This window comes from Rhincodon typus, chromosome 38 (genome assembly GCF_021869965.1).
Source record: "Rhincodon typus isolate 14 chromosome 38, sRhiTyp1.1, whole genome shotgun sequence".
NCBI lineage: Eukaryota > Metazoa > Chordata > Chondrichthyes > Orectolobiformes > Rhincodontidae > Rhincodon > Rhincodon typus.
Genome location: NC_063369.1, coordinates 200,450 through 222,589, shown reverse-complemented (window position 1 = coordinate 222,589; position 22,140 = coordinate 200,450). Strand labels below are relative to the sequence as shown.

Sequence of the window (22,140 nt, the reverse complement as noted above, 5' to 3'; positions counted from 1 at the left end):
TTAAGTTCAGCTACTGTATCCTCAATTACAGCTGGAATGTGGAGTGGAGGTGGGGGTTTTGATTGGGATATTGAAGAGAGTGAGCTTGGAAATTGCAGAGACACTGGCATTAATCTTCCAATCTTCTCTAGATTCAGCAGAATGGGAGACTTGCAAACATTACGCCCTTGTTAAATAAAGATAGTAAAGATAGGCCCAGCAATTACAGACCAGTCAGTTTAACTTTAGTGGTGGGGAAAACATCTAAAAATAAATATTTGAGATAGAATTAATAGTCACATGAAAGGATTTGTTTATAAACATTTGTTTATATTTTACTGGCTATATACTGGTTTTCTACTATTATAAATGGTTATATGATCTGTGTCCACTAGACTTGTGCCTCTGTGCACAAACAGGTTAGATCCAGTGGGCTTCAGTCCTGAACTGATTTGTGCTTCACTTTCTTCCTCTTGGGTCGAGTCCTCTTTTTGGTTTTCCAGTCAACAATCTGCTGTGATTGCTGTTTTAGTACTGCTCTTGTGACAATGTCACCACTATCATCACTCCTGTTGTCGTCATCATCATCATCAATATCGTCATCATCTGCAATCAGAAAACCCGACATCACTGGACAAGAAAATGCATGGCAAAGAAAGAACCCAGGAGAAAGACACAAAGAAAGGTAAGGAGGCAGAGAGAGAGAGAGAGAGAGAGACACACACAGACATACTCTTAGTCCAAATAAAAACTGAAAGAACTATGGATGCTGTAAATCAGGAACAAAAACAGAAGTTGCTGGAAAAGCTCGACATATCTGGCAGCATCTGTGAAGAATACATCACAGTTAATATTTCGGGTCTGGTGACCAGTTCTGAGGAGGGGTCACTGGACCCAAAATGTTAACTCTGATTTTTTTCTGCACAGATGCTGCCAGATCTGCTGAACTTTTCCATACTGTTAGTCCAAGTCCTGTTATTTTTGCTTGAATTCACTCCCTCTCCCAACAGAGTAAACTCTGTGAAGGAGAATCAAATTTAGTTCCTCACCGTCATACGTATCGGGTTTTTCGGCTGTGGGAAGCCTCACTCTCATGTTGTAAGCTGGAAGATTGCCTTGCACGCTGGCATGGAACTGAAACACAAGCATAAAGATAGTTCACATATGTATTTCCACAGGAGAATGGAGATTTGGAACACATACATATGGGACCTCCCCAGTAATGTGGGGCTCCTACAGAATTGTGTTTGAGGTCCTGCAAAGAGAATTTAGAGAGTTAGGTTGAAAGTTGAAAAGCGGGACCTTTAGGGTTATAATCTTGAGATTATCCTATGTGCTACTGGGGCTAGAAATATGAAGAAAATACAGTTGATTGTGTGGCAGCTGAAGTACGAAGGAGGGTTTCGGATATCTGGATCATTTTGATCTCTTCCAGGGAGGAGGGAACTGTACAAGAAGAACGGGTTGCACCTAAACTGGAGGGGTACCATTTTCCTTGCAGGGAGGTTTGCGAGTGTCACTAGGGACAGTTTAAACTAGTGTGGCGGGGGGTGGGAACCAAAGCAGTCGGTCAGCATGTGCTGTGATTGAGGAGAAGGTGAGGTTAAGTTAAGTAAGTCTAATAGGAGGAACAGGCAGGGTCAGGTCAATGAACACACTGGGAGTAGCAGTCTGAATTGTATTTAATTCAATGCAAGGCATATAACAGATAAGGCAGATGAGTTTAAAGCTTAGATTAGTATATGGAACTTTGATGTTGTAGCCATTACAGAAACTTGGTTGAGAGAGGGCAGGACTTTGCCAGTGAGGATAGACCCTCTCAGCACCGCACACTAGTGAGGATGGAAATAGAAAGGTAGATCAAATGAATGTGTGGCTGAGGAACTGGTGTAGGGGGCAAGGTTTTCAGTTCTAGGATCATTGGGATTTCTTCTGGGGTAGATGTGACCTGTACAAGAGAGATGGTTTGCACTTGAACCAGAGGGGTCCAATATCCTTGTGGGGAGATTTGCTAGTGTTACCTGGGAGGGCTTAAACTAATTTTGGCAGGTGGGTGGGATACTAAATAAGAGAAGTCAAGAGAAAATACATTAGCCATTGAGAGCAAGTTTATTATTCAGGATAACCAGAGGCACAGTAAAGGGAGGGAAAAGACTTCTGGTTTAAAGTGCGTTTATTTCAACACATGAGTCCTGACCGTAAAGACAGACGAACTCCGAGCATGGACTGGCTCTGGGGACTGGGGTATTATAGCCATAACAGAAACATGGCTGATAGAAGGGCAGGACTGCCTGCTCAGTGTTCCTGGATACAGAAGCTACAGGTATGACAGAAGTACAAGTAAGTGAGGAGGGGGTGTTGCCCTTTTGATAATGCTGGACATAACAGCAGTGCTTAGAGAGGATATTCTTAAGGAGTCATCAAATAAGGCCATACGGTTAGAACTTAGAAACAAGAGGGGGGTGGTCATTCTGTTGGCACTGTATTAAAGACCCCCAAATAACCAGCGGGTACTAGAGGAGCAGATGTGTAGAGAGATTGCGGATACCTCTAGGAATAATAGAGTAGTATTGGTTAGAGATTTTAATTTCCCCTGTAATGACTGGGCCACCCAGAGTGTAAAAAGCCTGGACGCAGTCGAATTTGTCAAATGTATCCAAGAAAGTTTCCTAAATCAATATGTAGGGGGTCCTACTCGGGAGGGTACAACACTGGACCTCCTCTTAGGAAATGAGGTTGGGCAAGTGACTGAAGTATCAGTAGGAGAACACTTTGGGTCCAGTGACCATAACTCTCTTAGTTTTAACATAGTTATAGAAAAAGATAGGACATGTCCACAGGTTAAGGTGCTGAACTGGAGCAGGGCCAATTTTGGGACCATTAGGTAGGATCCAGCAGAGGTCGATTGGGTGAGGAAATGGAATGACTGGCAAATGGGAGGCTTTTAAAAGTGTGATATCAACAGTCCAGGGACAATATGTCCCTGTTAGGGTGAAGGGAAAAGCTAGCAGGTTTAGGGATCCCCGGCTGACTAGGGATGTTGAGGCTCTGGTCAGGAACAAGAAGAAGGCACACAATGGGTATAAGCTATCAGGCTGAAGTGAATCCCTAGGTGAGTATAAAGAATGTAGGAGCACACCTAAGACGGAAGAGCAAAAAGTATGAGACAGATCTGGAAGATATGGTTAAAGATAATTCCAAGAGGTTCTATAGCTATATTAACAGGGTGGCTAGGGAAAGAATAGGTCCCCTTAAAGATCAACTTGGCCATCTATGTGTGGAGCCACAGGAGATGCGGGAGATTTCTCCTCCATGTTTACTGAGGACAGAATCATGGATGTTAAGGACATAAGGGAAACAAGTTGGGAAGTTTTGAACTGCATACACATTACCAGAGAGGAGGTGTTTTAGGCCTTAATGAGCATTAAGGTGGATAAGTCCCCTGGGCATGATCAAGTCGATCCTCGGACGCTGTGGGAGCTAGGGAAAGAAATTGCAGAGGCCCTTGCAGAAATTTTTGCTTCATCTTTAGCCACTGGTGAAATTCCAGAAGACTGGAGGGTGGCTAATGTTGTTCCATTGTTTAAGAAAGGTAGCAAAGGCAAGCCAGGGAACTACAGGACAATGAGCCTGACATTAGTGGTAGGCAAGTTATTGGAGAGGATACTGGGATAGAATCAACCAACATTTGGATAGTCAAGGTCTGATTAGAGATAGTCAGCATTGATTTGTATGTGGGAAATCATGTCTGACAATTCTTTGAGATTTTTGAAGAGGTAACCAAAAGGATAGATGAGGGTAGGGCAGCGGATGTTGTCTATATGGACTTTATTAAGACCTTTGACAAGGTCCCACATGGCAGGCTAGTTATGAAAGTTAGGTCGCATGGGATCCAGGGAGAGCTAGGTAATTGGATTCAAAATTGGCTCAATGGTAGGAAACAGAGGGTGATGGTTGAAGGTTGTTTCTCAGACTGGAGGCCTGTGACTAGCAGTGTGCCACAGGGGTCGGTGCTGGGACCTTTGTTATTTACATAAATAACCTGGATGTGAATGTACAAGGAATGATTAATAAGTTTACAGATGATACAAAATTAGGAGGTATCATTGATAGCAAGGAAGGTTATCAAAAATTACAGAGGGATCTTGATCACATAGGGAAGTGGGCTGAGGATTGGCAAATGCAATTCAATACAGATAACTGTGAGGTGTTGCACTTTGGAAAGTCAAACCAAGGTAGGGCTTATACAGTAAATGGTAAGATCCCAAGGAGTGTTGTGGAACAGAGGGAGCTAGGAGTACAAGTACATAGTTCATTGAAAGCAGTGACACAGGTAGACAGGGTGGTGAAGAAGGCATTTAGTATGCTGGCCTTCACTGGTCGAGGCATTGAGTGTAGGAGTTGGAATGTTATGTTATAGTTGTATAATTTGTTGATGAGGCCGCACTTGGAGTATTGTGTACAGTTTTGGTCACCCTGTTATAGGAAAGACATAGTTAAACTGGAAAGTGTGCAAAGAAGATTTGAGGATGTTGCCAGGACTAGTGGACCTGAGTTATAGGGAGAGGTTGGCCAGGATAGGACTTTATTCCATGGAACGTAGGAGAATGAGGGGTAACCTTATTGAGGTGTATAAAATCATGACGGGCATAGATAGGATGAAAGCATGTAGTCTTTTTCCCCAGGGATAGGAAATTGAGAACGAGAGGGGATCGATTTAAGAAGGACCTGAGGAGCAACTTCTTCATGCGGAGAGTGGTGTGTATATGGAATGGGCTGCCAGAGAAAGTGTTGAGGCAGGTACAATAACAACATTTAAAACATTTGGATAGGTATATGGATGAGAAGGGTTTACAGGGATATGGACTGAATGCAGGCAATTGGAACTAGCTGACTGGGCACCATGGTCAACATGGACCAGTTTGGGCCAAAGGACCTGTTTCCATGTTGTATGACTCTATGACTAGCAGCTCAATGTTTCAGACATAATACAAAGGGATGTAAAAGGGGTGGCAGAGTTGCAATACTGATTAAGGAGAATGTCACAGCTGCACTGAGAGGACACCTTGGAGGGCTCATTCAGTGAGGCCATATGGGTAGAACTCAGGTATAAGAAAGGTGCAATCACTACAATGAGGTTATTCTATAGGCTTCCCAATAGCAAGCAGAAGATATGTAAACAGATCATTGAAAGACATAAAAACAGAACTGCTGTAGTGGGTAATTTAACTTCCCCAACATTGACTGGAGCTTCCTGAGGTCCAGGGGCTTATTTGGGGACAGAATTTGTTAGGTGTATCTAGGAGTCCTTCTTCAAACAACATGTAGATAATTCCAACCAGGGAAGGGATTGTACTGGATCTTGTATTGGGGAATGAGGCTGGCCAGATGAAGTTTCAATGAGGGAGTTAAGGATAAGGATAAGGGTAAGGATAAGACCAGTCCTCGGGTGAAAGTACTAAATTGGGGAAGGCTAATTACAACAGTATTAGGCAGGAACTGCAGAAAGTAAACTGGGGTCAACTATTTGAGGGTAAATTTACCTCTGACATGTGGGAGTCTTTTATATGCCAGTTGATCAGAGTTCAGGACCAGCACGTTTCCAAGAGGACAAAAGATAAGAATGATAAGATTCAGGAACACTGGATGACAAGATATATTGAAAGTTTCGTCAAAAAGAAAAAAGAAGCATATGTAAGGTTGAAGAAACTGAAATAAGACAAGGTCCTTGAGGAAGAGAAAGGAAAAGGAAAGAACATAAACAAGGAAATAGGAGGGTTAAAAGGGGCCATGAAATGTCCCTAGCAAGTCAGATTAAGGAGAATCCCAAGGTATTCCATGTGTATATTCAGAGCAATAGGGTAACTATGGAAAGGGTAGGTTGAAGTCAAGGACAAAGGAGGGAATTTATGAGTAGAATGAGAGGAAGTGAATGAGGTCCTGAATGAGCACTTCGCATCGGTATGCACCAAGGAGAAGGACATGGATGATGATGATATTAGGAAGGGGTATTCTTATATTCTTAGGCATGTTGATATTAAGGAGAAGGTATTGGGTGTCTTGAAAAACATTAAGGTAGATAAGTACCCAGGACCTGATAGGATCAATCTCAGAATACTAAGGGAGGCAAGGGAGGAGACTTCTGGGGCCTTGACAGAAACCTTTGTAACCTCTTTAGCCACAGGTAAGATCCCAGAAGACTTGTTCTATTTTTATTTAAGAAGGACAACAGGGATAATCCAGGAAATTATAGGCCAGTGAGCCTTGCATCAATGGACGGGAAATTATTGGAGAAAATTCTTAGGGACAGGATTTACTCACATTTGGAAAAGAATGAACTTATTACAAATAGTGAGCAAAGCTTTGTGTGGGGGACATCTTGTCCTGCAAATGTGATTTGAATTTTTTGAGGAAGTAACAAAGATGATTGAGGGTAGAGCAGTGGATGCTGGTTAAATGGACTTCACTAAACCATTTGACAAAGTTCCTTGTGGTAGGTAGATCCAGAAGATTAAGTCACATAGGATCCATGATGGGTTGGTAAATTGGATATAAAATTGGTCATAGAGACAGAGGGTAGTTGTGGAGGGGTGTTTTTCTGACTGGAGGTCTTTGACCAGTGGTATTCCACAAGGATCAGTGCTGAGACCTCTATTGTTTGGAAATTTATGTAGATTTGGATATAGGTGGTCTGATTAGTAACTTTGCAGATGACACAAAAATTAGTGGAGTTGTGATAGTGAGTAAGGCTTTAAAGGATACAACAGGATGTAGACCAGTTGGATAGTTGGGTGGAGAAATGGCAGATGAAGCTTAATCCAGAAAAGTGTGTGAGGTTAATGCGTTTTGGGAGGTCCAATGCAAGAGGAAAGTATACAGTAAATGGCAGAATCTTTAGGAGCATTGATATACAGAGGGATCTTGGAGTGCAAGTCCACTGCTCCCTGAAAGTGGAAATACAAGTGGATAAGGAGGTAAAGAAAGCATGGGGCATGCTTACCTTCATTGCATTGAGTATAAAAGTTGGCAAGTCACATTCAGTTCTGGTCGCTACAAGATAGGATGGATATGGAGACTTTGGAGAGGGTACAAAATAGTTTACCAGGCTGTTGCCTGGTTTGGAGTGCATTAGCTATAAGGAGAGGTTGGAAAAAGTTGGATTGTTTCCGCTACACCGTTGGAGGCTGAGGGGCAACCTGACAGAAATACAATAAACTTTTTATATTCTGGCACCAATGGGACCAGGAATGTGCCTATTGATCAAATTTTCCAGATAATCAAGAGGTCCACATAATCAATGTAAGAACACATGCCAAGTAATAGAAATGTAATGCAGGGGTATACACATCACTATTATACTTTATTTACAGCAGAAATCACTCAAATAGTATGCACCTTTACCTTAATTAAAACCTACTGGCAGAAAACCCTCAACTGACTACTTGGACATTGCTATAAATTGTGATATTTGAGGAGAAATTGACTCAAAATTGAATCAACTGTTGATATTTTGTGTGGCCATTTGATTGAACAACAAATGTATTTACATTGATGTAAATAAATTTTAAAAAATTATTATAATTGTACAGAATAATACAGTAAACTTCACAGTATTTGAGGTATATAATTTTTGCCGATTTCATGAACAGTGCCAGTTAAAACAAAAAGTTTGCTGTATATAAAATTGAGGCATGGATAGGGTGGACAGTTGGATTCTTTTTCCCAGGGTGGAAATGTCAGGGGGCATAGGTTTAAAGTGAGACAGGCAAGTTTAAAAGAGGTATGCGAGGCAAGTTTGTTATGCGGAGGGTAGTAGGTGCCTGGAATGTGCAGCCAGTAGAGTGGTAGAAGTGGATACAATAGCAATGTTTAAGAGATATTTAGACAGATTCATGAACAGGCAGGTAATGGAGGGATGCAGACCATGTTCAGGTAGATGGGATCAGTTTAGAATGGCACCATGGTCAGCACAGACATGGTGGGCTGAAGGATCTGTTCCTGTGCTGTACTGTTCTATGTTCCCCTACACCGCACCCTGCAAACTGGTGTTGCCATTCAAAAACAAATAGCTAGAGGATAAAGAAGCTGCATTAAATAAATGCACAGAGGCTGGCATCTTGTCATCAAGTCATGACTCTGACCAGCTAGCTCAGCTAGTCCCTAGAGTGAGGGGACTCTCTGAATCTCCTGTTTATGTCTGTCAGCCAGGGCTCCCTGATTGGCCCACATTAACAACCCCAATCGAAGATTGCATACTCAACAAGATCCACCAGGCCCTTGTTCCAATGCATTATCTCACCTCATCATCCTCCATCAATTGCAATGTCTTCTTCATGTCGATTCCTTCTAGATTTCGACAAAGTTTAAGGAGTTTTTCCTCTGTAAATGATAACAAGTCCAATACATACTCATCTGATGTGGGGCTCAGTACCACAGCAGGAATACTGCCCTTTGACTGAATAATTAAAATACAAACAAGTTATATGAAAATCTCCAGAGCTCAGCATTAAGGTAGCATCTTTCAATATTGAATACGTCACACATTTTATAAAATACATCACGTGAAAAGACTTTATTCCTTCATGTTGCCAACAAAAACATAAGGCATTGAAACAGTTCAGCTTTTACCACCAACAATGTCAGTAATAGCAAACAGGATCTCATTCTGACTCTCAACTAACCTATCCAAGTTCAGGAAATAGGCAATGGTAACATTCCCTGCAGTACTCTGGAACTGATCAACTTACTCACTGGAACAAAATCTCTGGAATTATCAGTTTTATCGCGTGTGACCATTACTTACAATTTGCACATGTTTCAATTTCTCGTAGATATGTTCCACACCTGCTTTAACGGACATGGTGATATGGCTGACATATTCAAGGTACTCCATTAGCTTAGCTCGTCGTTTCTGCTCATTGTTCAGGTGAGTTTGTAGTTCCATTAACAATTTTTGCTCACTATGTTAAAAACCACAGGGAAAGCAGAAAAGTTTGATTAAAGCAATAGTGAATGAACAGAGCATTCAGTATGAGTGGCAGTATGAATTTAAACGTACAAGTAGCACACGTGCAGGTGCATGGCTTAATATCACAGCAAAAGGACTGAGAACACCTGACTTTGCCTGAGTATAGAAAACAGGAAAGATTTAAGGTAAGTGGAAAAAAAGGACAAAGTATGAAAAGAAAAGGCAGGGAGGTGAAGTAAAGAGAGAACGTTGAGGAAAAAATACAAAAAGCAGAAAATAATACAGCACAGAAGAAGGCCACACACAACCAATCATGCTTATGCCAACTCAGAGAGTTGTCTAATTCAAACTCATTCCCTGTTATATTCTTCATCCAGCTTTGAAGAGCTAATTAAAAGATAAAATGAGAAATAAACAAGTACCAAAAATGACAAGAAATTAAATAGAATGGGAGATCAGAAACAAATACAATAATTTCATTGTGAAGTATAATGAGGATTGGGAGAGAAGAGAATTATAAAAGAAAAGAGGGAAAAGCTAATTCTGCACTTCACAAACAGAAATTAAAAGACACCAAAAGTATGACCTCACCTATCTCTGCAGATGGATTGTTACATTAGATGCATTACTTAATCCTTGATCATGTACCACTTCATTTTTGGGTGGCCCCTGAGATAGCCATATTTGGTAGTAACACCAATATAGATGCCGCCAGGGCTTTTTTATTTGGTCATGAGATATGTGCATCACTGATTAGGCCAGCATTTATTACAGATTCCCCATTGCCCTTGATAATGTAGTGAGATGCTTTCTTAAATTGCTGCAGTCCTTGGAGTGTAGGTGCACTAAGGGATTACTCCAGATTACTGGCTGTATTATCTTAAACCTTCTTTAGGTTGTTGAGTGAGGTCTTTGCCAAACTTCTGAACTTTCCCCATAAGACAATTTTTGTACTGGGGGAAGTCAGCCTAATGAACCTTTGTCCCTTTTCCTTGATGGCTTTTCTATAATGGAATTCTCAAATTGCACACAGAATTATAACTACACATATACAATGTCAATATCATGTTTTCTGCACATATTTGTAAAACTCAATGCTATTTGTTTTGAATGGTTTCACTGATCTAAACCACTATTTCATAGAATTCCTACTGTTTGGAAGCAGGCAATTTGGCCCATCGAGTCCACACCACCCTGCTGAAGAGCATCCCAACCAGACCCACCCTATCACTGTAACCCTGCATTTCTCATGGTTATTTCACCTAGCCTGCAACTCCCTGGACACTATGGGCAATTTAGCATGGCCAATCCACCTAACCTGCACATCTCTGGACTTAGATTTAGTTATTTTAAATGGCTGGGTTCTTTCTTCATATGTACACTTCTGTATCTGAAATGTGAGCTGTACTGGACCAAGCTAAATTGACACTGTTTGACATTTAAATAAAAGCAAAATACTGTGAATGCTGGAAACCTGAAATAAAAACAGAAACTGCTGGAGAAATTCAGCAACTCTGGTAGCATCTGTGGAGAGAGAAACAGTTAATGTTCAGAGTCCAGTGAGAGTCAATTTTTGCAAAAGAATCATACTGGACTCAAAACATTAACTCTGTTTCTCTCTCCAGAGACAGTGGTTAACGCTTGAAGTAAGCAAAGTTTTTTTTTTTTTTTTTTTTTTTGTAATTAATAATGAACACTGTTACTTTGCCTGCAGGTGCTCATTTTGTTCAAAACATCTCCTCTAAATCTGAAACTGACCTACTGTCTCTCAAGCTCTGGATTGAAACATCTTAAATTGAGCTGATTTAGCTTAACACCTGATGTTAACCACTTGATCACATAGCAGAAAGCATTGAACATAAATCATGCATCAGTGGATCTTATCTAGCTGTGTTGGATGTAAGTGAAGAAACAAAGTTATTTGGGGTTACCTCAGTCACAAGACAAATGGGTGTGGAAACAGAGCTGTAATCTAGATACACAGACATATAATATTCTTCATACCTGGAAAGTTTTGTTTCACCAGAATACTTCAGTTGGTCATATTCTGCATGCAGTACCTCTTTCTCCCCCCTTAGTCGCACCATTTGCTTTTCATTCTCCAGTTCCAACTCCTCCAAATGCTTCAAGGTTTCTTCCTGCATCACAAAGCGTTTCACTACATCCTGCAACCAAAAGCAAGACTTAAGCTTTTACCAGAAAATCTAAATGTCTTGCACATTTCAAATTATTACACTACTCAGCATCACATTCTACTGCAACATTTTTTTTCTATTTTTACGCATATGGGTTTATTTATTCTATGAATCCACGGTTCAGACTATTCTGGTAAAGGAGCTTGAGAACAATGTTTTCAAGAACGTTTTCACTTGCACACTTAGTGACAGTTCTTCTGCAGTGTTGAACAGAGAAGCACATTCATTTTATTTCAATAATTGATTTTAACCGCTACCTCAGATAGTGGCAGAATAACATGTTATCATTATCTTAGGCTTAATCTGACACAAAAATTACTTAAACAGCATTGAAAACAGGTAGGAGTTACCCAAGATATATATTTAAACATCTGCAACGAACAATGGAAAATAATTTTCTTAAGTCAATGGTCTTTTAATTTTCTCAGTATTCAAGAGCTGAAAAATCAAAATCAAAATCTCAAAGCATTCCAGATGTGCTTATTACTGAGTATGTTTAAAAGTAACCAGGCATCAGTGAACACTATATATAGTGCACAGTATGGTCCCCTCACCCAGAGGTTGGGCCTCAGTGTCTAGACTGGAGTGGCAGCTCTAGGAATCTTTGAACCACACTTCTCCCTGAATGCCCCTTACCTGTACATCACTAACACCAGTCACAGTTTTGATCCATAAGATATCTTCAAATATGTTGATGGCTCTTTCCTCGGCCCCAGTTTCTTGTGTTGCAGGTCGCTCAAAGTGCAACTCCTCAGAGTGAGCACCTGCTCTCATTGCCTGAAAAAAATCATCATAAAACCAGTTTGTTAATCACTCACAGACATTTGATAAATTCTCCAATAACACTCTTGGTGATGTTTCACAAGATGAGATTGGCTAGATTCACCTAGAACTACAATTATTGTCAGTACTCCATAGGGTGACACTTTTTTGGATTTTGGGATGATCTTTTCTCCACACTGAGTCAATAATGAACTTGAGCACAATGTGATTTCCCCATCCGTTATGATCTGTTTCCAGGATAATGAAACTAGTTGTGTTCAACACCACAGGTCCTGGCTTGACGTGAATGAAGTTGCCTTGATTGCGGAGGATTTATTGGGTATCGTGGCAAACATCTAAAGTACAGAAGCCATATCCTGGCTAAGCTGGGAATGCAGAAGTTCATCACAGAACTTTTGGATTCAAGCATGATCATATTGTGTATATAAATATATTTTACACAGTAGGATCATTGTAATATACTATTCACTCTACTGAGACTGCTGCACTGTTCAATTGGATCAGGACTGCTCAGTCACCACAAAGACACTTTCCTGTGCCTGTTACATATCCCTTGTCATTATTACTATTTAGAAATTGATTTCTGTCTTGACCTTATTAATGATTGAGCTTCCATAGCTTCTGGAGTACAGACTTCCAAAAGTCACCACCTTCTCAGCGAGTAAATTCCTACTCATCTCAGTCTTAAATGGGCTTTTTTTTCTATTCATTTGTGGGATGTGGGTGTTGCTGGCTGGGCCAGCATTTATTGACTGTCCCTAGTTACCCTTGAGAAGGTGGTGGTGAGCTGCCTTCTTGAACCGCTGCAGTCCACTAGCTGTAGGTTGACCCACAATGCCATTAGGGAGGGAATTCCAGGATTTTGACCCAGTGCCACTGAAGGAACGGCAACATATTTCCAAATCAGGATGTTGAGTGGCTTGGAGGAGAACTTGGAGGTGGTTATGTTCCCATATGTCTGCTGCCCTTGTCCTTCTAGATGGAAGTCGTCATGGGCTACCTTTATTCTGAGATTATATCCCCTGGTTTTTGACCACCCAGGAGTGTTCCCTCTAATTTTCTTCCCAGCTGCATGGGTCTCCAAGACCTGGGCACAACAGCGACTTCAAAAACTGCAAGTCAATGCCACATTCAGTGTGCCAATATCGATCACTGTATGCAGAACCACCAAGCTATGCAGCTTAGGGGAAATATTAATCACCAACCAAGGGAAATATCCTACCTATTTCTATACTGTAAAGATTTTGTAAGTTCCAATGAGATCATCTGTCGTCCTTCGCAACTCTAAAGATGACAGGCCCAGTTTCCTCAATGTCTCCTCATAAAAAAATCCTTCATTGGATTACCCTGGTGACCCTGTGTTGATTTCCTTCCACAGCATCTAGATCCTTTCATACATAAGGAAACCAAAACTATACACCATACTCCACGTGCAGTATGACCAAGACTCTACACAATTACACCAAGCCATCTTTACTCCTGTACTCAAATACTATTGCAATGAAGACCAACCTATTAGTTGCCATCCTAATTGCTAGCAAAACCTGCACGCTAACTTTTGGTGAGTTATGAACAAGGACACTTGGATCCCTTTGGAATTAAAGACTCCTTCTATATGATTCTTACCCGTCTTTCTGCACGTTCTGCTTGTGTTCTCTTCTCCTCAGCCATCTTCTTGTACTCAGTGAGAATCTTTTCCCGTTCCCGTCGTTCCTTATGCATAACCTCCTCGTGCTGCTGGAGTTCTGTCTGCTCCGTGAAATCACATAAGTACCATTAACCACTAAGTCCATTAAAATATAAGATGTAGTAAGATCTGCCGATCCTGGAGTCTGAGATAACACAGTCTGGAGCTGGAGGAACACAGCAGGCCAGGCAGCATCAGAGGAGCAGGAAAGCTGATGTTTCGGGTCGGGACCCTTCTTCAGAAATCAGGAAGAAACTCTGGATAGGGTGTTGGCAGGGGCGGTGTCAGGTCCCAAGGGTAGGGGGGGATGTTGTGTCCTGATGGCCTGGGGGAAAAGGGTATATTGCCTAGGGTCTGTTGGGTGTAAGGGGTTGGGGGAAATGTAGTTGAGGGTGTGTGAGGTACTTAGGGGTCAGTTTAATAGTTACTTAGGAGTTAGACAAGATATTTAATAGTCTAACTTTTCCTGAATAAGCACTTACTTAACTTCAGTGGAATCCTCTAATTTCTCTGACTTAAATGGATATTTTCAAAAGTTTCCATGTGCAGGGGAATTAGACCTTTAATTTTCTTGGGCAATTCCTTTAGAGTCTGCTATGATGGAAATACCATACAGCTCTCATGCGCAAATCCTATCTACATTTCATGAAACAATTATCAGGCCATCAGAAATTCAGGACCAAGGTACATTTGCCTGTGTGCACCTTTGTGTCTCTGTGTGTGTGTGCCTAGGCTTTTGTGTGCGTGCATGTCTCTGTGCATGTGTGTGTGTCCAATTCCTGCATTTATTCACAGCATGTTTTCAGAAATTAGAACACCTGACTGAATGATTCCCCAACTTGAACAGTTCCCAACAGCTCAAAAATTGAACTTCCTCATCTCTTGGTCTTTCCTTTCTCACACAACCTTTTAATAACCAAAATAGATATTATGTAACCACCACTTCTTGATTTATCTCAACTTTTCTTACTGCTTTCAACCTCAATGCTGCTGGTACTTTAAACTCTACCTCTTCACCTGTTTTAAAAGTGCCTCACTGTCTCAATGTTCTGTGATCAGGTCGAGCCAAAAATATCCCAGTCAGATAAAGTATTTTCTTCACACTCCTCCTGACCTAGCATTAACACTCCGGTCTTGCTTGGAGATGGAAAGCCGTCAAAATAGTGGGCATCTTCCAAACAAGCACCTGACGGAATTCAGATATAGCAACAGATAATTCATGCCATGCTCAGGTCTCAGCCTTTCTAATCCATCAAAGTCTGCCCACAAGCACACAATGCCAAGACTTTCAGTGAGATGATGAAATAAACATGTTTGTGTTCAGATTGGTACCTTGGTAGCATCTCGAGATAGTTGGGCATCAGTATTCATGGCCTGAAGTTCTTTCAGTTCCTCTTGTTGCTGTAGGATTTTAGCTTCCAAAGTATCAAGTTGTTTCTGAAAGCTCACACTCTCCTCCTGGAAGTAGCAACAATGGTGAATATAAAACAAGAGAACAATATCACAGCTATAGAATACACTGTTCTTCATACTTGTACAGACTTCTGAATATTTCTAAATGCTTCCAACAAGAACCAAAAAGATATGTGGATTTACACTGCTTCTTCTAGATGCTAAAGCAGCGAATAACCTTAGAGCTTTGCAGTCCTAACACATCAGTAATAAATAATATATTAGACAGTTAATCAACTAAGGGGAGGACAAACATCCCAAACTCAAAGGTAAGGGTGCCCAGAACGTCAAGCCCAGTGCAAGGCTGAAGCTTTTGCAACCATCTTCAGCCATAAGTGCTGAGTGGATGGTCCATCCCAGCATCCTCCTGAGAGCTCCACCAAATACAGGCCAGTCTTCAGCAAGTTCAATTCACTCTGTTATATCAAAAAATGCAATGGATCCTGGCTACATTACTGAAGGCTTCAGTGCCAGAACAAGACTCCCTCCTAACCAAGATATTCCAGTCCAGCTACAACATTGGCACCTATTTGACAAATTGAAAATTGGTATTTATTTTCTAATCAACCTCTTCAGGGACATTGTTACAGACCTCTGGAACAGCTGGGATTTGAGTCAGGGAACGATTAGCCCCATAGCAGGGATACTATCACTTCACCACAACAATCCCCCAAATTGAAAATTAACACATTATCTTGAAACCACAAAAAGCTGCACAAATCCAATCCAACCAGTTACTCTCAATCATCAACAATGCGATAAAAGGTGTCATTGACAATTTTATCAAATGGCATTTAGAAAAATCAGCTGCTGACCAAGGGATGAATTTTCCCTTTTGCAGTTGAAATGTTGTGGCAAGTGAGTTTCATGGCACCGTAGCCTGGAGCAGGTTTTCTTGTACAATATTCTGCTTTTCCCCAATTAATTGTGAGCAAGATGTCGGGTGAATTACTCACTGAATTCTGTGGTGAGCAAAATGAAACTGCCCTCTACTGCTAGCACCTTCTGGATTCCATATCTCTGGCACCATATTTAAAACTCAGCTGGACACCACTTCAGATACTGAAAGCCTGGAACTTGTATAAAGCGGAGATTGACCCCCGCTCTGAAAAGTAAAACTGAAACACCCGAAGAGGAGCACCTCGCCCTACAGTCTATAAAAGGAGTGTGAGAAGTGGTGTAACCCGCCTTTCCGCAACTTCTAGCAGTTAAATAAAACAAATCCCTGACACTCACTTTACAATCAACATGTATCAATTTATTTATCTAACTGTAACAGTGAACAAATTAATTAAACTATTAACAAACTGAATAATTCCCTTCTAACTACTAAATATTCCTGAATATAACAAAATTCTAATAGTATGCTGTTCCAATAAATTTGAGTCCCACTTATATAAAATAAAAAAATAGAATTTAGTCTCTTGAAATTAGAGCCAGATTACATGTCTTCCAGAATGCTCTGTGCCTTCTCCATTGATTGTTCTGTCATGAATGCATTTTCCATCAAATGTTCTGTCAGGAACAATTTTTCTGTGAATTCTTCTGTTGGGAATACTTTCTCTGTGAATTCTTCCATCAAGAATCTTAGCTAGGAGTGCCATGGTACCATTGTGAATAGATGGTGCTTTCTCTAAGAGCTGAGCACTGTTATCTCTAGCAGATGGCAGTTCACGCTCCTGTCTTTGCCCAACTGCCCCTTCTTTTATACCCTTGATGACATATCAATTTCTTATAATAGGATTGGTGCTATGTTGTCAAAACCATCAAATTTAAATTTAATTGGTTTTTGGTATCTAAGTGCCTAATTCAAATTGATTGGCTAAATTCAAAACTTGTTGTCTTGGTATCAAAACAAAACTGCTGCTTGGCCTACTAACTGTGTGGCCTTTTGATACAAACGTTTCAATTCAGGTGCTCCTTGTACACCTGCAAACCCACAAGCTGCTGCCCACAGACATCCTTTTTGAATCGCTAAGCATAGAAAAAGCACATCATCTTTTAAAGGGACCACGTACTGCTCTCCCCCCTAGCATTTTAGTGCACCAAATTCTAACTTCCTGACTCCTAATCCAAAAATATTCTACCCAACTTTGCAACAAACTGGCCCTCATGTAGTGATGCTCATCCCTAAATTGTGAAGACATGGCACAGAAGAAAGGCAAGCTCACTCTCTAATTCCTTGACGAGGACCTCGAGTTTCTAGTGAGCTGGGTAGTGAAGAGAAGACCAGAACTTTTACTAGATGACTGTAGAAAGAAATCATCCACCAGGATCATTGGGTCTAGTCAGAGGTAGCAGCAGAGGTCAGTGTTGTCTATGCTGTAGAAAGGGACATCCAGTAATGCTGCAAGAAGGTCAATAATCTCCTGCACTCCACAAGGGTAAATACTAGCATCTTCTCTCTGCTACTTCATACTTGAAGGGCCATTACTCACTCTAACTTTGCCATGGAATATCCCATTTCTCAAATAACAATATATTAAAAGAACCTGCATAACACTGTTTTCATATTTCTAGCCAGCTTTCTCTCAGTCTATTTTTGTCCCTCTTTACTATTGTTTTAATCACTTTCCTTTTTTTATATATAATCTAATCTTTCAATGTTTAACTTCTTTAGTTAGACATGGATGGTAAGTCCTTCACCTATTTCGGTCTTTCATTCTCACTGAAATGTATCTCTGTTGAATGTTGTGAGATACCTCTTTAAATGTATGCCACTGCATCTCTACTGATTCATTCCCTAACTTAATTTCCCAATGCACTTGGACAATTACCTTCATACCCTCATAATTGCCCTCATTTATGTTCCAAACTCTATTCTCAGATGCATTCTTCTCCCCCTCAAACTAAATACAATATTCAACCATGTTATGATCATTGCTACCGAAGCCTGCCTTTATTGACAATGTTAATTAACCCTATTCTCATTGTGTATTACCAGATCCAGAAGATCCTGCTCTCTAGTTGCCTTTAGTATGTGCTGCTCTACAAATTTATCCCAAAAATACTAAACAAATTAATATTCCAGAAGTCCTTTGCCTATAATTCACACAATCTGTGTGTAGATTAAAATCGCTCATGATTATCACTGTATCTTTCTCATAAGCCACCATTATTCCTTCCTGTATACCCTGTCCTACAGAGTGGTTAGTTGCAGGGTCTATAAACATTTCCCACAAGTGATTCTACATCTTTAGAACTAATGTCATCTCTCTCTATTATACTTTATCAGAGCTACTCTTCTATCTATTTTTAGCTTCTTGTCCTTCCTAAATGTCAGGTGTCTTAGAAGATTCAGGTCCCGGCCATTGCCATTCTACAGCATTGTCTCTGAAATGGCTACCTCCTATTGGCCTTGTGGATCTATCTACAGCACATGGACTGCAGCAGTTCAAGATGGCAACTCATCACCATCTTCTCATGGTCTAGTCAGTGACACCTGCATGAGTAAGCAAAAAAATACACCATGCATATTTATTCATATTAGAGCTATCACTGCATCCGCTTTATTATGAATGATAAGTATATTTGGATACAGAGCCTTTAACTCTGTCTTTTTACCATTTTTGCAACATTGGACCTTGTCTGCTGGCACAATCTTAGGTCTCTAATGCCACACTCTAATCATCGTTTCTCTTAATGTCAACTTGCCCTGTTTCTGTTTTGGGATCTTCCTGCACTGCTACTGCCAAGTGGTTCATGTGCTGTTTTTTTAAACTCCTTCACTCATAATGTACTTTGCTACATTGCATTTGTTACCAAGAGCAATTGTTCAAATTTTTGGTTTTTGTAAACATTCAAGCACCATGTACATTTATTTTACTGTCCCCTGGTTACACAAAACATAGTGGCCTCTACAGAATCATTTCTAACAGATTCCTAACCATTTCCAGACATAGACCTCTTCCTTACTGCAGTGGTTGTAATGAGATCAGCCAGGTGGACATCATAGAATGCGTTTCCTGGTTGGAGGTGTTAATCTGCTCCAATCAGGGAGCCCTGGCTGACAGATAAGAATGGGAGTGTCAGACATCCTGTTCACTCTGAGAGCTAGCTCTGAGGGAGGGAGATCAATGTCAAAGACTCTCTACGTCTAAATAAAGGGTGACTTGGTGACAGGATACCGTCTTCTGCAGAGTCATTTCAATCTAGAAATTGCATGATTTATCAATAGTTTGTCTTTTGTAGGGTTTTTGTGTAATACATAAATACATTTGCCTATGTACACTATTATGCTCATTGGATTGTATACAAAGGCAGGATTGACAGATGCTGGGACTGGGAAAAGGAGGTGCAGTGACTCAGGGAAGAGCATCTTCAGCTGTTAAAAACTCTCATTTTTTGTTAAGATAAGAAAGGAGGAAATAAATAAACTTGTGTTGATAGAGTTGCCACACCACATCTCACCAAGTATCTTACAGCATTAAACTTAACAATAAATTTCCTTAGATTTGCTGTTTCTATAAGGTAAACAAATGAGGCAGTCATTTTGTCTTCACAAAATCCTGGAAAAAAAGCTCAGTTTATGATGGAGTTGACTGCAAGACAAATACATATCTGAAACATGAGAAAACTCCTGTCCTTTATAATGGAATGCCCATGTCCACTTCAATTTCTGTATATGCCTTGTTAGAAAATTCCATTTATTGTAAGCCTTCCTTCTAAAAATCCATACAGGAAAATGTATCTGAAGTGGCATTATGTGTGAATCTTTGCATCAATGCTTTCTATATTGTTTAAGATTTATAAGATTCATGCAAACTATTGGAATGGTAAACAATCAAGTCCAATCCACTAGGATCCACTTTCTTAAATTTTACCTAAGTTTACCTCATAAGGAGGGCACATAATGCATTTGATCATGGGACAAAGTGATAATTTTCTGAGTTGTCTCATCTACCAAAATACACATTAGAGGTTTGGCTGCGTATGGCAAATGTTTTTCCAACCATTTATCGCATGTTAATAGTCAGAAAATCATAATATAACGTTTAAGATTGATACTAGCCATGATGTCTGACTAACTGATAACACGGTTATACGTGTTCAGCAAATGCTGTGCCGAGGACCTGGCTATTGCATACAACAGCAGAAGTCAAATCAAGCACTTAAGAGTAGATTTTTCTGAAGCCAAAGGTGACTACACATTAGCAATTAAAACAAAAGAAGATTTTGAAGTTCCTTATTATAATCAAGGATTGACATGTTATAGACTAGCTAACATTTTGCTTTTACAGTCTGCGTTCCTACAGTAGAATATTGAAACTAAATCAGTTGTTAGATTGTTAATCATATATATTTGACATCAACTATTTTAAATTGTTTTTAACTTATATTCACATTTTTTTGATCATGCTGAGATTGGCATTTGAAAAGATGGCTAACTAGAGGGCATAATTTTAAGGTGAGAGTGGAAAGATTTAAAAGGAACTGAGGGACAACTTTATCACAAAGAGGGTGGTTCATATGTGGAAAGAATTGCCAGAGAAAGTAGTAGATGCAGGTCAGTTAAAACATTTAAAAGACATTTGGATGGGTACCTGAATAGGAAAGGTTTAGAGGGATATGGGCCAAAGGCAGGCAAGTGGGACTACTTTAGTTTTGGAAACTTGGTTGGCATGGATGAGTTGGTCCGAAGGGTCTCTTTCCATACTGTATGTCTCTATGACTCTATCAGACTAGAGTTCTTGTACCCATTTCCAAATGCATCACAATTCTGGAGGCGGCTACCCTTTTAAAGTTTTGTTTTATTAAGCACCAGAAGTAGTGCAACAATATTTAAATAAACACGTCGGACAGATCTTACTGTTTTGGCTAAGTACAAGATAGAAGATAAGACACAAAACTGTACGGCACAGAAACAGGCCCTTTAGCCCATGATGTTGTGCCGAACATGACACCAAATTAAACTAATCCCTTCTGCCTGCCCATGGTCCATATCCTTAATCATGCTTATTTGTGTGCTTATCTAAAAGCCCCTTAAACATCCCTGTCGTATCCGCCTCCACCACTACCCCTGGCAGCACATTCCAGGTACCTACCATCTCTGTGTAAAACAAAAAAAAAACTTGCCCCTCACATCTCTTTTGAACTTTCCCCCTCTTACCTTAAATGCATGCCCTCTAGTATTAGTCATTTCAACTCTGGGAAAAAGTTCTGACTGTCAACCCTCTCTATGCCTCTCATAACTTTATAAACTTCTATCAGGTCTCCCCTCAACCTCTGCCACACCAGAGAAAACAACCCTAGTTTGTCCAGTCTATCCTTAAAGCTCATACCTTTAATCCAGGCAGCATCCTGGTAAACCTCCAAAGCCTCCACAACATTCCTGCAATGTGGCGACCAGAACTGAACCCAATACTTTAAGTGTGGCCTAGCCAAAATCTTTTAAAGCTACAACATCACTTCCTGACTCTTGTACTCAATGCCCCAACCAATAAAACCAAGCATGCCATATGCCTTCTTTACCACCCTATCTACTTGTGTGGCCACTTTCAGGGAGCTATGGACAAGAACCCCAAGATCTCTCCCTTCATCAATGCTGCTAAGGGTCCTACCATCAACTGGATACTTTCCCTTAATATTTGATCTCCTAAAGTGCAACACCTCACTCTTACTCGGGTTAAACTCCATCTGCCATTTATATGCCTTTATTTGCAATTGATCTGTGTCCCACTGTATCCCTTGATAACCTTCTACATTATCCACCACTCCACTGATCTTTGTGTCGTCTGCAAATTTACTAACCCACCCATCTCTCTTTTCATCCAAGTCATTTATATAAATCACATACAGCTGCAGTCCCAGTACAGATCGCTGTGGAACATCACTAGTCATGGACCTCCAGCCAAGGACGTTTTGTGGCCTCTCCTTGCTCTCCTAATTTCCTACTTGAGTTCTTTCCTGCTTTGTTTATATTCCTCATGGGCCTTATCCGACTTTTAGCTTTCTAAATCTTACATATGCTTCCTTTTTCTTTTTGACTAAATTCTCAATCTCCCTCGTTATCCAAGGGTCCCATACCTTGCCATCCTTGTCCTTCCTCCTTGCTGGAACATGCTGGTCCTGAACTC

General features: G+C 40.5%; 1 protein-coding gene across 1 annotated transcript in view; it reads right to left on the bottom strand.

Moving 5' to 3' along the window:
* Positions 1–288: 288 nt before the first annotated feature.
* Positions 289–22,140, bottom strand: part of odad3 (outer dynein arm docking complex subunit 3) — a 36,990-nt gene continuing 15,138 nt past the window's right edge. Inside the window, exons 6-13 of the mRNA XM_020523379.2 lie at positions 14,945–15,070; positions 13,552–13,674; positions 11,779–11,919; positions 10,952–11,112; positions 8,783–8,939; positions 8,279–8,434; positions 1,029–1,113; positions 289–585 (exon numbers count right to left, since the gene is read on the bottom strand). Of these exons, the coding sequence (XP_020378968.1) occupies positions 416–585; positions 1,029–1,113; positions 8,279–8,434; positions 8,783–8,939; positions 10,952–11,112; positions 11,779–11,919; positions 13,552–13,674; positions 14,945–15,070 (1,119 nt within the window). The 3' untranslated portion in view covers positions 289–415. The remainder of the gene's footprint in view (positions 586–1,028; positions 1,114–8,278; positions 8,435–8,782; positions 8,940–10,951; positions 11,113–11,778; positions 11,920–13,551; positions 13,675–14,944; positions 15,071–22,140) is intronic.